This window comes from Solea solea, chromosome 12 (genome assembly GCF_958295425.1).
Source record: "Solea solea chromosome 12, fSolSol10.1, whole genome shotgun sequence".
In the NCBI taxonomy this organism is placed as follows: Eukaryota; Metazoa; Chordata; class Actinopteri; order Pleuronectiformes; family Soleidae; genus Solea; species Solea solea.
The window spans coordinates 7,604,695-7,621,793 of record NC_081145.1 but is presented as its reverse complement, the minus strand read 5'-3'; the positions used below and the strand labels follow the sequence as shown (position 1 = coordinate 7,621,793).

The 17,099-nt window shown below is 39.1% G+C and overlaps 1 protein-coding gene across 1 annotated transcript in view; it reads left to right on the top strand.

The window, feature by feature from the left end:
* furinb (furin (paired basic amino acid cleaving enzyme) b) overlaps positions 1–17,099 on the top strand; it is a 104,025-nt gene that overhangs the window by 69,736 nt on the left and 17,190 nt on the right. Inside the window, exons 7-8 of the mRNA XM_058646023.1 lie at positions 10,422–10,510; positions 13,717–13,889. Of these exons, the coding sequence (XP_058502006.1) occupies positions 10,422–10,510; positions 13,717–13,889 (262 nt within the window). The remainder of the gene's footprint in view (positions 1–10,421; positions 10,511–13,716; positions 13,890–17,099) is intronic.

Genomic DNA, 17,099 nt, shown 5'->3' with positions numbered 1-17,099 from the left:
TAATTGTAAAATCTCTAAAGTTTGAAACCATTTTGAGTCACCATGCAAGAAGGGCCTTGGTCAGGGAGTTTTCCTACAACTTAATGGCCAATCGAACAAAGAAGTCCTCTCGGACCATCTCTGCAGCACACCATCAGTCATGCCTTCAAGACACAATGGCCAGCAAAGCCACTTTGAGTAAAAGGCACATGACAGCACGCTTGGAGTTTGACAGATGGCATTTAGAGGCACAGGAGGAAAAGGTCTCTGGTTTGATGAAACAAAATTGAACCCTTTGGGCAGAATTCCAAACTATGTCAGGTGAACACCAGGCACTGCTCATTACCTGGCTAATATAATCCCTTCGGTGAAGCATGGTGGTGACAGCATAATGCAATTACGCTGCTTCTTTTTTCTCTTTTTTTTTTCACTCCCACGGGGAGACCAGTCAGAATCAAGGGAAGGATAAATGCAGCCAAATACAGAGAGGTTCTCAAATAACTCTTAAATTCCCAGTGATTGGAGAAAAAAAGTGACATTGCCTGTGGTGGTGGTCATGGTGATGGTGGTGTTTTTCCTCCAGTTTGCTTTGTCTCACAAGGGTGACAATAAAAACACCTCAAGACAGACCAACCACTGTCAATGACAAACACATTTTAGTTTAAAAGAGGCTCAAGAAATCCTGCCTCATAGTACACATGACCTATATTTACAAGAGTTCGTCTTTTACCACATCAATGACAAAAAAGCTATTTATATTGATACAGAAATGCAGTGGCTTTGGAACTGCATTTTAAATTTTAAGCTGCGTGTTAAACCCCATAGAACATCTGTAAAGAACCTTTGGCGTTTTACACACACTTTCCATCCAGTCTGTAGGAGCTTGAGAGGATCTGCCACAAAGAACAGGATGGGCCAAATCCAGGTGTGCAAAGCATGTTGAGATTTACTCAAATAGACTCTAAGCTGCTATTTCTGCCAAAGGAGCTTGTGCAGAATAGTGAATTCACCACCTGACTGTACATGAGTCATTTTGCTTTCTGTTTTTTTATGAAGATACATTTTCGTTCTGTCATTTAGGGTTACTGAGAATATATTTATGGGCAATAAAGACAATACATTTAAAATTGTACTTGGTGAAAGTGAAGTAATCAGAATGCTGAGGCCACTGTGGAGGATGTTGTTTATCCAACCTGTAAATAAAAGAGCACATTCTGCATTCAGTGAGTAAAGACCAAATGCACATCAGTCAAATCTTGTATTAAACTTTTGAGACTTCATTTGTCATCCTGAGCCCAACAATTGACAGCTTTACTTAAGTTTTCTCAGACTCTCAAGTTGAGTCTCTGCAGTGTGTGTGTAAAAGGAGTAAATAAGAAAACATGGAAAACACTTTTTATTCTCACCAGCCCATGCTGCAGATAAACACAACTTTACACTGAGTTCATCAATTATTGTTTGCAAAGCTGCCACCTTTTGTCAAACCTGAATAATGTAAATCTGCTTCCCTTATCTTGTTTATTCTGCAGGGGATTGCTTGTTTATTTGTCCAGACTGCCAGACAGACTTTGTGCGGGTGATGTTGGCAGAGACCTCGCTGCCAAAACCAAATTCATCTCTCTCTCTGTCTGCTTCCCTGCTATAATTTGTGTTAAAGAAATAGACAGTGTGTGATTGAAAGCTGCTGCTTTTTTTTTTTTAATATTTTGATGAGCTATGGCTATGTTGATTGGAGTGGCAGTCCAAGGGCAAACCTCATTCCACAATATATTACTGATCACTTCGAGGCAGTCAATATAACTCTACTCAGTTGAATGGATTGTGATGAATGGGACGTTAAAACAGTTTTGTCTGCTCTGTGCACAGATAATCTAGTTAAGACATGCATGGAGATGTTGAGCAGTTTGTTTTTTAACCAGTTAGGTGATTAGGAATTATTTTAAGACTATTGGAAACACGTAAACATGATTTATTATTTGGCAGGCTTCATCTAATTTGTTTTCACTATGTGACTCTGCATTTAATTGTTTTAATTAACCCCCTTTTGGATACCTCACAAGACTGGCGACCTGTGCGGGGTGTACACCACCGGGCCCACGACCCTCATGTGGAGGATAAAGCAGTAGACAATGAATGAATGAATGAATGAATGATACCTCACAATGGTCACTTTTATTGCAATGGCCCCACTAAAAGGGTTTATTTCCATTCCTTCAATAGCAGAATAATATAGGTATTCAGACAGTAGCACAGCTGGTACTCGAAGTAAAAAAAAACAACCCAAAACATTGATTTCTGGCCTTCTCTGTAGATTTTTGGGCTCTTTGTTCATTTGAGTTTCCTCCACAACACTTGTGCGATGCACTCAAGTTTCTACATTGCTTGAAGGCATTAGTGTTCTAAAAGATTCTGTGTGAGTTTGCCTGATGATGGCGTGACAACTTCTACAATGTTTTCCCCTGCCCTTTGTCACTTGTATCCCAGCTGAGGCAGATATCAGTGTTGGTCTTATATAAGCAATGTGGAATTTGAAAGAAGCCCATTTGATCGTCGCGTGAAATTATTTGGCACCACGGAATTAAAAGATCTCCACTTCAAATTCTAGTGCAACTATTTGAAGACCACAGCAGAGCTGAGCAGAAAATAGCCTCATCCTTTTGGCTGCTGCAATGAACAGACCCTTTTCGGTCCATCTGAAATTGATTATATAAACCCGTGTACTGCAATGCCAAGTGGCCTGGATAAGGCATCTGTCACACTTAGACATGTATGTTTCTGCACACAGGTTTTCCACACTACCAACTGACTGTTTGCATTTGTCACCCATCAGCAAACATCTTTCTGGACCATTATCATCAGCAGCGAGTATTAATGTGCTTTTCTTCCTCAGAGCTGTCATTATTAAAACCTATAGAGCCATTTTAACACATTTAGTCATCATTAAGTGTGCTACTTAGCATCTTAAAACATTAGTTTTATGTCTTCCGAGCCTTAAGGGGAGCACTCTAAAATTTAATTGTTCTATTTTTGATTGTACTATGTTGCATGCCAGTTAAACTGCAATACACAAATGTAAGACACAATTCAAAACTTCAGGGGTTCTCATCCCTGCATTAGAGTGTGGTACTTGTGATGTTTTGAAGCTTGAGTTAAAAGGTGAATTCAAATTGAAATAAGACACAAAGAAATCACAACAAAATATTTTACCCAAATCATTCAACTGTAAATCTGCCTACCACAAAGGTAAAATTAATTTAAAAAATCTGTGCACCAGCCATTAGAAGTTTAGTTAAGTGTTGAGGGTTTACACATAGGGCAACACCAAATTTGGTCTGCATGTTTAGATGCCAGTAGAGATTGTTTGTAGTAAAGACAAAATCTGTGTACTGTGCAGATGCACCTTAACGTACAGAAGTCATTTGCTACTGTTCAGAAACAGAAAAAGAGTTTTTAGTATTTATGCCTCATGCACGTTCATTGCGTCATTGATGACCGACTGAAGTTTGTTGGACGGGTATTGCCAGGAATCATGGAAGTTGCCGGGTGTTTACAGGACCGTTAATCTGGTTTTTCATACAGTGTTAATGACTCTGGCTGTATGTGTACATTATTAGTGTGTGCGTGGGTTGTTGTTGTTGTGGGGGGGGGGGGGGGGGGTCGTGTCAGGAAACATTTTTATAATTAGAAAAAGAAATCACTTGTTTATCCGTGTTAATATTGTGGCGTGGTGACAAATGAATAAAAAATTGGACGCTGTTTCGTGTGAAAAATAATGTCTCCAAAGGAGATGTCACTTTCACTTGGGGCTATGGGAGGCTGAAGAGATGCAAATGAGAGCGTTGTGTAATTCTATATGAAAATCTATCGGCATAATTTAAAAACCACCCAGCCCTTCTGGATATATTAGGTAATTTGTAGTGAAGAGTCTTGTCCAGGGATACATCAGCATGTAAACTACACAAGCCAAGGATCAAACCCTTGACCTTTATGGTTGGAAGACAACCCACTCTATCACTGAGCCACTGCTGCCCCAGAATATGAAAGCAAGAACAATCTCAGACAAAAACGACAGCCTCTGCATACTCCACCGCAGAGACTGCCTGATGCTGGTGTTAATACAATTTAAGTTTGAAACCACTCTCCAGAACCAGTGGAAACGAAGTCTTTGTGACCGGAGTAAGTGATCAATATTCTCACCAGGCAACCTTCCAACTAAAAATATTAGCCTATAACCTTTAAGGCCAACCTACGCTAGACAGCTCTGAAGTGACCACACAATAAATAGTGACATAAAATGAGTATAACTTCATATCATTCAATTGTTCACTCACATTTCACAATTTAGTCTAATACATCTTAATTAAATAAGTCTTAAATTGTTGGGGGGAAAATTCAGACCTGTAGAGCAGATGTCATATTAAAATTACAGTCAATTATAAGGCTTTCAATCTACAGCACCACCTGCAAATGTTACCGCTCTCTCTCTCTCTCTCGTAACGGCTCACTGTGCCATCCCAAGGTGTCCAGAATCAATTGTTTATTTAATTGTATGTAAATTCTCGAGGAAACAGGAATATATCAAACTTTATGCATCATTTAAATGACAGCTTCAATTAGATGATACCATGTTTGTGCATAATGTGAGTGGTGGAAGTGTGGGCAGCCATTAATCGACTGCTCTGTGTTTTCTATCGAGTCTGAATGGTTTGTTGTTACAGGACGTTGCGTCATGGCCCGGAGAGATTGTGTTCAGACAGTGACATGGCGTTATTGTCTTGTAAATGACAGGGTTCAGACTTGACTGAAAACAGTGCCTCGTCTTGAGGAGCAAAGATAAAGACATTGCCACTCTCTGTTCCTTTTACTTCTTTCGATAAGATAAGGAAGGTCACATTGGCTTCAGTGAGTGAATCGCCTGTGGTTCAGCAGCCTTTTATCTAAGCTTTAAGCTTTTGTTAGAGTTCATTTTTACAAAGTTTGCTTTTGGAATAATAATAAGGTCGTTTTTGAAGTCCTCTAGCTCAGATATGAACCAATAATTGACTTTGATTGTCTTTCTTGAAGGATGAGGTTGCACCCGAACTTACAGGGGTAGCTGAGAGTAGTTGTGTAAGGTTTTGACTTATTATTATTAACACTGACTTTGCTCAGCGTGTCACAGCATGGACCTGCCTGGGAGCGTGCCATTCTCTCACTGATAACATGGATGTCAATGATAAAATGGCAGCCATCAAAGACAGAAGACAAACAAAAACAGATGTTGCCTCTTCACAAAAAGGCTCAGCTAATAAAATGTCAGGCTACTAACAATTATTTTCATAATTGGTTAATTGTTGCAAAATGTTGATTGGTGTTTCCCAAACTAAAAAATAATATAATATTCTCAAATATCTTATTTTGTCCACAAAGCAAAATTATTCAGTTTTAATCATGGGGGCTTGTTTTAATTATTAAAAGCAAGCACTCAAACCAATTAATCCATTATCAAAATAGTTGGCGATTCATTTAATAATTAATGAATAATCCATTAACTGTTGCAGCCTCAATAACATCTACACCTGCTTAAGTCTATGATATTTTTATTCATATGTACGCTGCTTTTTCTTGACTTTATTTAGCCTTTTCCATCTGGAAACTGAAGTTCTTCATTCTTCGTTCACTGTCCCACGCCGCACAAGCGATGCGTTACTGGTGTAACGCAACCTCATTTGGTATGTTTTATGTCAACATTGGTAAAGCCAAAGGAAACATTTCACACACTGAAGTCACTTGACAGCATATTTGAACGGTTGAGGTAGCAGAACATAAACAACTCCTGTTTTCTGTAATGTAAAATCACAGATTATTTCTATGGACTTTGGTGTGGGAGAGGAATTTAACAGCCTGTCTAACAGTGAGGGGGGAAAGGGGGTCAAATATGTTCTTAAGATAGAATGAATTTACCAAAAGACTCAGCTAATAAATAAATAAATAAAGGGAAATTTGGTTTTCCTTCTGTCCTCAACAGCAGCTACTGTATGTTATTCGTGAGAACGAGTGTCCATGGCAGACAAAAGCATGCTTCAGTGGTGATAATAGTCAATTCCTCATACAAGTGCATGTACAAAAACCTGAACTATCCCTTTATAGATGTCTCTAACTCTCTTTCAATCAATTTAAGATGAATACAGAATTTTGGGTAAGTGTCTTATAAATAGAGATTTGATGGATTAAACAGTGGCTTCACTATTAACCCTGTTTGTTCTGACACACCGGTGCCTTGCTGCATATATTAATCTGCCCAGTTGTTTGAACTGAATTTATTCCAGACCGATCAGTCATTCGCATGTATACCCAGACACACGTGTGCAAATGCAGATAGGATTCAAACAGCCGTATCTTGATGCGCACAGCTTCCCCTAAGAAATGTCTTCCCAGTTGTCTGTGTTGACTTTTCACCATCATGGCTGACCCCTCCACCTGGCGTCGCGTCTGCGGCCACAGCTCGTTGGTCTGAGGACATGTGATCATGCTGTTGGACGATTAGGAGCTTTTTTACGAAGCTGTGAGAGACAGTATGTTCACACATTTGCGACCAGCATTGTGCATGAACACGCTAAAACAACATGCAGGCATTTTTGATGAAAGGTGAACTGAACAGATCAGTTGGTGATTGGTTTGCAAATGTGAGTGTTCTTCTCTTTTGCCCTACTAAAAATAATAATGCATTTTATTTGAAGCGTCTTTAAAGACACCTAAGGACACTACAGAATGAGCATTTATTTTTTAATAAACAACAGTAGAAACAATAAACACAATTTGGGTTGCACACACATTGTAAATCTACATTATTTTACCTTACGCCCTAGACTCCAATACAACCAGTAAAATGTAGTTTTTCTCCTTTAAAAAAAGTGTTTGTAGCTCTAACCTTGTGACAGAAAGATTGCTTGGGTCATGTTGATGCAGAGTCAACCTTTTAGTCACAAAGAAGGAGCTTTCATGGCTTTTAAAAATAAGCTTTTTCACTCACTTCCTTTCACCAGTTCAAATACTTGCAAAGTACCATTAGTAATTGACCAACCTTTCAGACACAAGATTGGAGCTTTTCCCATGCTTTCAAAAATAACTACTTCATTTTCATTAATTTCCTAGTTTTGTTATCAAGTTCATCAATCTGCAGTATATCTATTTTTTGTGACTATAATTGTGATATAAAAAATGTTGATACTATGAACCTGAACTAGTTCATTTAAATCTGAATGGGCTGAAATTGTGTGATTTCACAAACACCTCTTTGCTGCCAAGGCTATTACAACCACAAGACTGACTCTTTACTCGCATTTTAGAAATGCCACAGCATTTTTAATTCAGATGGTGCTGTGATTTGGCAGGGACGCTTGACATTTAACACTCAAAGACTCTTATTTGCAGAGGAATTACAAATGCAAAAATTATGGCACAGTGCAAGCATGTTGTATTGTGGACCAAACCGTGGTACTAGCTGTTCATATTTTTTGGCCAATGCGTGATCTTTGAGGTGAAACGTCAACAAAAATGGATTTCATTGCTTCCGTTTGTTGATACTTGATACTTGATAAGTCAAAAACCTTGAAGTTGTGGGATTTATCATTTTTAAGTATTTAAGTAGTTGTCTACTGCTTTTTTCTCCACATGAGGGTCGTGGGTCACTGGAGCCAATCCCAGCTGACACAGGGTGTAAGGCTGGGTACACTCTGGACAGGTCGCTGAGAATTGGTCGCCAGTCCGTCACAGAGACGAATAACCATCAATCTCACATTCACAGGGTGTTCAATTAGACTCTGCTTGTTTTTGGACTGTGGGAGGAAATTTGAATACCCCGAGAAAACCCACACACACACAAGTGTGTAATTTTTAATTGCACTGGATCCCTTCGTCCAGTATTTCATTAGTGTGCAGCAGTGAGTGACCCACCGCTACGTTAAATCACAGAGCAAGCACTTAGCGTCGTGGACATCATTAAATTTAGATTACACCTGCACTTGTTGTTATGTTTTAAGGCTTCCAGGTACATTAAAATCTGAAAATGCATCAGGTCAGATCTGGCGAGCACCACTTCTCAGTTGTCTCAGTGTCAGTAATCCGATTCTCTGATGAAACAGTAAATGTCAGACCATCACTTCACATGCAGAGATGTTATGTTGTACAGAGACCAGATGGAGTCTATTATCTCTGACTGTGGTTTCTAGGCTGTTTCATCGATGTTTTTTTAATCATCTGATGTATGAACTGATTTGTGTATGTGGATTGTAATGAAGCTCTAAGGCATCACACTGCATTACTTTACCCTGTCAAACACTCCCCCGAAATGGCCGCCCCACTCAATAAATCCTAATTTAACCCCCGAGTACATAGAGTGTTCTTGTGGGAGCTACCGTAAATGCTATATGAAATGAGCTAGTTAGTAGTAAAACTATAATTTAACTCCTGATCATGTTTATATTACCTTTGTGATGTATTACACCCTGTCATATGCTGCATCAAGGTCCTTGTACAAGGGCATATGAAACAATTTTTAAATTGAATAATCGATTATTAATGGATTACTAAACGAACCTTCAACTATTATGATAATCGATTAATCAGTTTGAGGGTTTTTCCGCTATAAAACAAGATTTCTGATCGTTTTAGCTTCTTAAATGGGAATATTTTCTGCTTTCTTTGCTCCAAACAACAAAGAACTCATTTTTGGTTTTTGGACAAAACAAGACATTTGAGCACATCATCACTACCAGGTTTCACAAAACACTGATCGATATTTTTCTACATGTTCTGACATTTTAGGGACCAAACAATTACTCGATTAATCGAGAAAATACTCCACAGATTAATCGGTTTCATACATGTAGCTGTTGACAGCTGTGGTGATGTCATAAATGAAATTTTAGGAAGCAACACACACACACACACACACACACACACACACACACCATCCTAAATAAAAAAGAAAGACAGAAAGATTAATCAGGCAGAAAACAGCTCCTATGCTAAAATGTTTGAGAGGGAACAGAACTGAGAATCAGTGGGTGGGTAATTTATCACAGAGCCACACAGAGTCTAATCAGGATCCCAGCTGGAGGCGTCGCCATTCTCTGACCCTATGAAACGACTTTGTCCCCGGCCTCATCATCCGTGGAGATTGTAGATCACAGAGAAAGTAATTTTTGACTCTTACACAAAAATAAAGAAAATACTCTGGATGTAATTAGCTCCATTTCAATAATATTGACATAGCAAAGCACCGGAGGTGGGCGTGACACCGTACAGGTCCTAATCGGATATCTGCTCTGACATCAGCAGACAGATCTTAATGACCAATGGTAAATGCCAAGTGCTTAGTCCACATTGTCCATTTGTAGTCCGATCACACAGTTGAAGTCAATGGAACAAATTAAATCCCTTTCACTAATGATAATTTGTTTTTGCCTCCAATAATACTAAGCTAGCTGCACAGGCTTCATTGTAGACTTTACATTTTCTTGGTTTTGCTGTTGATAAAACCAAGACTGGGTTGTTTACAATGTCTGAAATCTAGACGGCGTACTATAGGAAACTGGCCTGTTCTATGAAACTACAGACTGGCTCAAGGTAATTCTGAGGGACTGAATAATACATGCACATCAATAATATTTCATATCCCATTTGGATGTGTCCTGTGGCTGTCAAGGTGAAGTCATTTTTGATTGGATGACTCTGCATCCTGTGCAACACGGGGACAGATTTCGTTTTTCTCTGATGTTGAGATGAAGTGTGTTTGAACAATGTACCTAACAGGATACTGTAGAACCTTGCGCAGGCTGTTATGCATTCCCGTGGAATTGCACATGAATATTGATAAGCACATTTTAAAGAGTTTAACAATCAAGCCCTGAACAAAGTGGTTTCTTCAGCTGGACTTTGTGGATGTGTTTTAATTTGATTGGCACTGCTGGGAACCGAAGTAAACCACCACACAATTGTCACTCAAGTCTGATCGTTGCAAAGAAAGTGCTTAACATTTCCTATAACTACGTCACAACTATGACAAAAATATGAATATAAAAATGCCACAAGTTGTTCGGAATGCATGTAAAGAAAAAAATATCAGTTATGATTCTGTTGCTCTGGGAAAAAACGCCACATTCTCCATTAAGGTCGCTGTGCACTTGAATGTTTAAAAGGCCTTTAATGTGATGGCACAGTAGGCATTCTGCTTCGTTGTTGTTACAGCTCTGATTCAGATCTAGTACAGCGACAAAGGGATCATTTATACTAGTGTATTTTTAGAAACACTTTAACGGCGGTTTTGTTTAAAAGCTCCGCACAGTTCTGCAAATAACAAAGAACAGAAACATTTTTGGGTTGAATGAATTCTATCGAAGCTTTTTTATTATTATTGTTACCTTCATTTCATCACTTTCTTCTCTCCTCTCTCTTCTCAGACATGGAACTCGATGTGCAGGAGAAGTTGCCGCTGCAGCCAACAACAGCGTGTGTGGTGTGGGCGTGGCCTATAATGCTAAAATTGGAGGTGAGTGAAGCGCATCATCGGGAACACTGTGTCTAATTTGAGGTAATTTATCCAAATGAATTAGATATTATTTAAATTAAAACTGAAACTCACAATAATAATCATGTTCGACCTTATGAATGTGGAAATAATTTGTTTTTAATAGGATTTTATTAATCTGGGACTTGAATCTGAGTTATCCTGATTTAGCTCCATATTTAATTAGAGATACATTAAAGCTGAACATTTGGGTTCTCGTCTGGACCAATGACTACCAATCTATTAATGACTGATTTATTCTGTCGTTTCTGCTGCAAGAGCACACGATGAACTGTCCTTGATCCTTTATCACGGAGAAAAACAGCTTTTGATCACTTCTTGATCTATTTTTCTGATGAAAAAAAAAATTGAGTAGCTCACGGCTTTGTCAAGACCTTGGTGTGTGTCTGTAAATAAATAAACACACACTGCATTCAAAGAGTATTCAGGCCCTTTCTTATTTTCTCCCAGTTTGTAATGTTGCAATTTTCTGCTAAAATAAATATAATTATTTCCCTCATTAATCTACGCTCAGCATCCAAAACTCCAAACGATCTGGAACTTCGAGCTGAGTCGAGAGATGCCTCTCTCCTGTGAAAAGCACCTAAATGACTCCCAGGCTGGTGAAACCAAGATTAAACTGATTGGCCTCAGTTCTCAGTGTCATGCCTGGAGATAACCAGCCACTGTGCCCCTGGGAAATTTTGAGTGAAGCATAACATTCTTGTTAAGATTTGTTTTTTGTGTCCATGAGCTCTGCAGACAATGACTTTGACCTCATGGTTTGGTCAGATGTGAGTAGCTGGTTTCATACAGACGTTTTTATTTACTGGAACTGAAATTTGAGACACTTTAGCTTAACCTTAAATGTCTGAATACTCGTGTCAGTGTGTATTTCAGTGTTTCCTTTTAGTGATTTTGCAATCGTGAGGTGTCATTTAAGCAACACGGAAATGCAAAAGTGAAACAACATAAAACATATTGTAAATGTCTCCAAGAAAGAAAGAAAGATCTTTGAGGTATTCATAATCTTCTTCTCAAAGAAGAAGGCACAATATGTGTCTTCTTCTTTTGAGAAGCTCTTTCTTTTCCCAAAGAGAAAGAAAAGGTCTGTAAGGTCTTAAAGGTCCAGTGACACTGAGCTTGCTACGCAAATGCCTTGCACCGACGCTCAGATTCATAAACCTTGTATGCACAGGAACAAAGCACTTTGGTCAACAGTGTTGTTTTTCAATGTGCTTTATAAATGAATTGGATAGGAAACCAATGAAGAAGAAAGTTGATATAGGGAGATGGAATAGTGTAGAGAGTTTGAAAGAGTCTGCTGTTACGTAAAGGCCATTGTATTTGTCTGAATTTGGAATGTGAGGGACAAGGAGTCCTCCATTTGTTGCAATCTTACCATTAAATATTACCAATTCTTACACTTTGGACCTTACCCTCAGAGCAGCACATTAGTTCACCCCACCTTTATTATGTGTCCTTTGCTCTACAAAATAAGAAATTCAGTGCCAGATCTGTATTTTAAGTGTTTTATTGTGTCTTTAGGGATGAGGGAGCACCCTTAATTTAATCTTATATCAATGCCAATGGAAAACTGACTTCACAGCCCACTGGGCATCTATTCATACCATCTGCTTAAAAGCTGATCAAAATAAGTGTCGGCATAAATTAAGTCTTGAAGGATTTTCTTTTTCTGTCTATGAAATATCTTGCACTTGATTAAGTATTCCAAGAATGCTTTTTGTAACTTTTGTCTCCAAACTATCTGTCAATGACACAATGGTAGCCAACAAGGCTCAGTGGAGCCTGACAAGTCCCGTTCACAGATGTTACCCATAACTCTCCTTCTCTGTATTCACTACCCGCCGTCTCTCGACGGAGTCGCACATTGGCGCCATTCTCACAAATGACTCCCCTGTGAATCTGTTCATGTCACGGGGGTCAGTGGATTGTTTATAAACAGCTGTGATTTGCCTCCAAATGTCTGCATGCTCACGTGTGCGCAGGCAGTTATGTTTGTGGCGACACCTCAGTGTGTGGATCCTCACTGAACAATGATTTGTGATTAAGTGTTTAAAAGGCTGTAATTGGCCCTACTTGGCTCGCTCAGTGTTTCCTTCCACCCACTGTACCTGTTTCCCCTCCTCCAGTACACACAGCTGCATCTCTACCTGCTTCCTTTGACTCGCAGCAGCAGGGAACCTGCACAGCCGTGGCTTAATAAGGAAACGTCAAGCAGCAGGAGGTTGATGAATATTGTTACGACAGTGATTATCATTACTGCTGCAATACAGCACTGGCATAATCACCAAGGAGCAGACGTTGAGTTTTATGTTGTGTGTTTACCCCAGGTAAAAAAAATTTAAGGCCGTTCACAGTATTCAAAGTTGTGTTACGGCGAATCCCCTCACCAGCCGAGTCGTTTGTGCTTCGGCTGCATCAACACTGGCGTATGTATGTCTGTGTCTGTGGGGCGGCCGCGTTGGTTATTGAAGTCTGTGCGGATGATGTCAGTGGTAGCAGTGCCTCTGAGGTCTGGGGTCCTCACCCAGTAATGGACCTTATTTGAAGGTGGTTTATTTCATGCCTCTCTACAGCCATTAATGTTCAGAGGAGTGATCTGAGGCTGCTCACTTCAAAGGCTCAGGCGGGGTTGTATTCAGGTATGATGAAAGGTGGCATTTGGTGCTACCCTGTGGACACACCAGTCTGCAAAGGCTCAGTAAACTCCCAGCTCATTTATTACTGTGTGTGTGTATGTGTGTCAGTCTTCTTGTTGTGGTCAGGCACTGGCTTTTCTTGGCTGGACAACAACTGCTATTTCATTTATATGATGTTAAAACAGTGTAGTATCCGTCCGAGTCACATCTGTGGCTGACGATTTATAAGGTCACTTAAATCTGAGGTTTGTGAAGTCTTAGTTTTTCTTCCTGTGATTCCTTCCCCCCTCCCCCTTCTGTTTTTCTAAAGATAATAAGGTTATTTGCAGTGCCACCACTTTCTTTCACTCTTTATTTTTCTCATCTTGTTATCTTATGATGTTTTGACACACTGCTTTAAAGCTATAATGAGTATCCTCACTCTCATTACACCATCTGTCATCCTGTCACTGTTTCCCCACTACTTTACTCTTCTCTAGTTTGGTTATCTAATCTGCACTGCGTTGCGACATGACTGTTTTGTAGGAGTTCGCATGTTGGATGGGGACGTGACAGACATCGTCGAGGCACATTCCCTCAGCCTGAATCCTCAACACATCCACATCTACAGCGCCAGCTGGGGCCCAGAAGATGATGGCAAGTCACTGGACGGCCCTGCCAAGCTGGCTCAGGAGGCTTTTCTCCAGGGAATTACCAAGGTCAGTCACAGCATAAGTTTAGACTTATGATTTACTTTTATATTCCCTGTTTCATAGTGTCAGGATCAAACTAGCATCTTTAAATGAATGAATTTCTGTACATGAGAAGATGAAAGCGACAGCAGCATAAAAGCTCAGAGGAACAACTAGCCTGACTCAGTCCAAAAGTAACAATACCAGGGCCTATGTTTAAGTTGTGTGCAGTGTTATACTAGTTAATGAGTTATAGTCAGTTGAATTTTAACAATAAATTCTAGACTGATTATTTTTCTTTGTTTAACCCTTTAACACCGAGCGTATCGCCGGCGACACTCTTTGCATTAATCAATTATGCGACAGTCGGTGTTATCGGAAAAATTCCAATGGTTTCTGAAAGCTGAGGCGTTGCGAGTCAAAGCCAACCATGTGGTTATTACGGTGATTTCACTCACACACTCAGAGCGGGGGAGAAACGGAGCAGAGAATTTTATTTTATTTTTAGAATTTTATACTCGAAACATTCTATTGGAAGAATGTTTTATACTGTTCAAATTCCAAAATTATAATGGAAAATCTCTTATTCTCTCTTATTCATGCACAACTACAGTGTTTTGTTTTGTTTTTTTCTTGACTTTAAACAGAAAAATGGGCAAAAGCACTGGCCCATTTATTATTAAAATAAGCAAAAAGGGACATTTTGAGGCTTAGTTAAAGGTTAAAAATGTACATTAGCAGCACATAAGTTATGTGGGCTTAATAAAACATTGAGCAACAGCCAAGCAGAGGATCACGGGGTGGAATCGTATCCAGGTCACTGCAAAAGGCCCTTTGCCCTAGGAGGGTGCCTGCTCTACCACATGAGCTATCCGGCGCCCCCACAGATATTAACTTTGCTAACTTGAGGAAAAGTGTTGCAATTGCTTGGGGCAAGTCAACACGGTTTACATCCAGGCCAGAGAGTTTGTAATGGAGGAAGTTTTTTACTCCTGTTTCAGCTCTGTTAGATGCATTTGAAAACTAGTGTTCTAAAAGCTGCTTCAACTCACATCAGCCATTTTACTTCTCCAGCAAACGTCAGTGCTTTGGTTGATGTTTGCTAGTATAAGTGGGTGAGTTCCAGAGAAATTAAACACAGACAAAAGGAAACAGATTTTGGTTAATTAATTGATGAATTCATAATCGGTTGAATTCTTGCAATTAAATGACTAATAGTTAATCATTAGCATCCCTAGTTGTGTGTCTGTTTTGCCATGTTAATGTGACCAACCCGTTAAACAATGGATTTCAGACACATCATCAGACAGTGGATACAACATCCTACAATTTATAGCAAGTGTTTTATTCCATAGTGATGCCATCATGATACAGACAATTGGGGTTAAAGTCTGAAGGGTTAAAATGATAAAACTCTCTCTTTTTAAACAACAGGATATTTATATCACCTCCTCTGCTTGGCATATAAGTGATTCATTTATTCTGGAAGATTCACACTGGATCAAAACATTGTTTCTAACTAACTAAAACTAAAAAAAAGAGTTTGAAAGAGTACGACATATACTGTATATATATATATATATATATATACTGACAAATATGCCAGTGGAGCAGCTAAACAATGAGCATTAGATGAGCGACAATGGAAATAGATGAGCTTTCACTGTTGCATAACCATAGTTACGTTCACAGGCCACAGTAATTGCTGCAAAAATGAATGAAAATGCTATTTCTTTTGTTGAAACAGTACAATTAATATGTTTTATCACATAAAAATGTTCCACATGTACTTTTGTTATAAAGGGGAAAACCTACAAAGAAAAGAAGGAAAAAAAACTACAGCAGAACCAGACTTTTGATTTAGCTTGTGTTCTCCTGGCAATAGAGATAACCCTCAGTAATGAAGTGATGGTCTCTGACCTGTGTAACCTGCAGCAAAGGCAGAGTCAGGTCATAAATTGGGCAGGGAGGTTTAGCAGTATTAGGCAAAGCTTCAAGGCTCTAGTGTTGATGCATTACAATTCAGACAGCGTTGTGTGTCCAATAGAAGAGTATTTACGAAAACAACTCGAGGAGCAGGGGCGTATCGATTCTTCAAATTCACTATTTTGGGGTCATGGTTTGGTTTTTACCTTCGTCTGTGGGGCAGTGGGAGCAGGAAATGTTCTTACACTTGTAATACAGGATCAAAAGGAAATGATAAAATTGAAAGTGATTCAAACTGATACAGCTTCTCCTCAATGAAAGAGAACAGTCATTTTGTGATAGTGTTAGTTATAAATTGAGAATGGTTGTGAGTCAGGAGAGCTGATGTGAAAAATGTTTGTGTAAAAAAAGTTGGGGTCAAATAAAAGATTGAATGACCAGGTTTCTTTGGGCATATTCCAAGATGACAGTGCCAGGATTCATCATAATCAAATTCTTAAAAATGGTTCAGGATGTATGAGGCGTCGTTTTCAGAATCACAGAGTCCAGATCCTGACCCGATTGAGAGTCTTTGGGATGTGCTGTGTAAGACCCAATTTTCTCTGCATCAATACAAGAGCATGGGAAATGAATGCAACTGTATGCAACTTGTAATAATATTTTGTGACATTGCGTAAGCATATTAAAAACAACGCCAGTGTGTGCAATAATTTGTGTGAGTTAAGTTAAGCTAAATGCAGAGGTCAAATTCACTATCACTAATTGGTGTGTGTGCAAAAATAACAGTGAATATACCGGATGAAACACTCCCTGTAGGCTTCTCATGCTCCCTTCTGTATTGTTTTGTGTATCTGTGGGTAAAACAGTGTGCATGCATCTCTTCTCTTACATCATATTAATTTCTGTCTTGCCATAAACAGTGTTATTATTACTGCTCTGTATGTAGGATGTAAAAGTGGTGCACCCACTTTCTTTTATCTCTTTCTTTCACCGTACTGTATGCATTTCTTGGTTACTTGTTTTTTTCTGTAAGATGAATATGTTTCCTGCCCACAGTGGGTCAAACTGCAGAAAAGTGATTAAACAAAGTTTTAATCTTCCATTTTTATTCTGAACATCACAGTGTCTCAAGTTCACAGCTTGTACTCTTTGATGAAAAATTCAACTTCATTTGGTAACGTTTGAAGAAAACTGTGCAATGAAAACGGTGAATAGTAGCCTGCGCTTTGACAAAATTTTAATTCTTAAAAGGTACTTTTATGGTGAAGATCTCACAAGACACTCAAAAAAGAACAGATCAAAGAAATAATG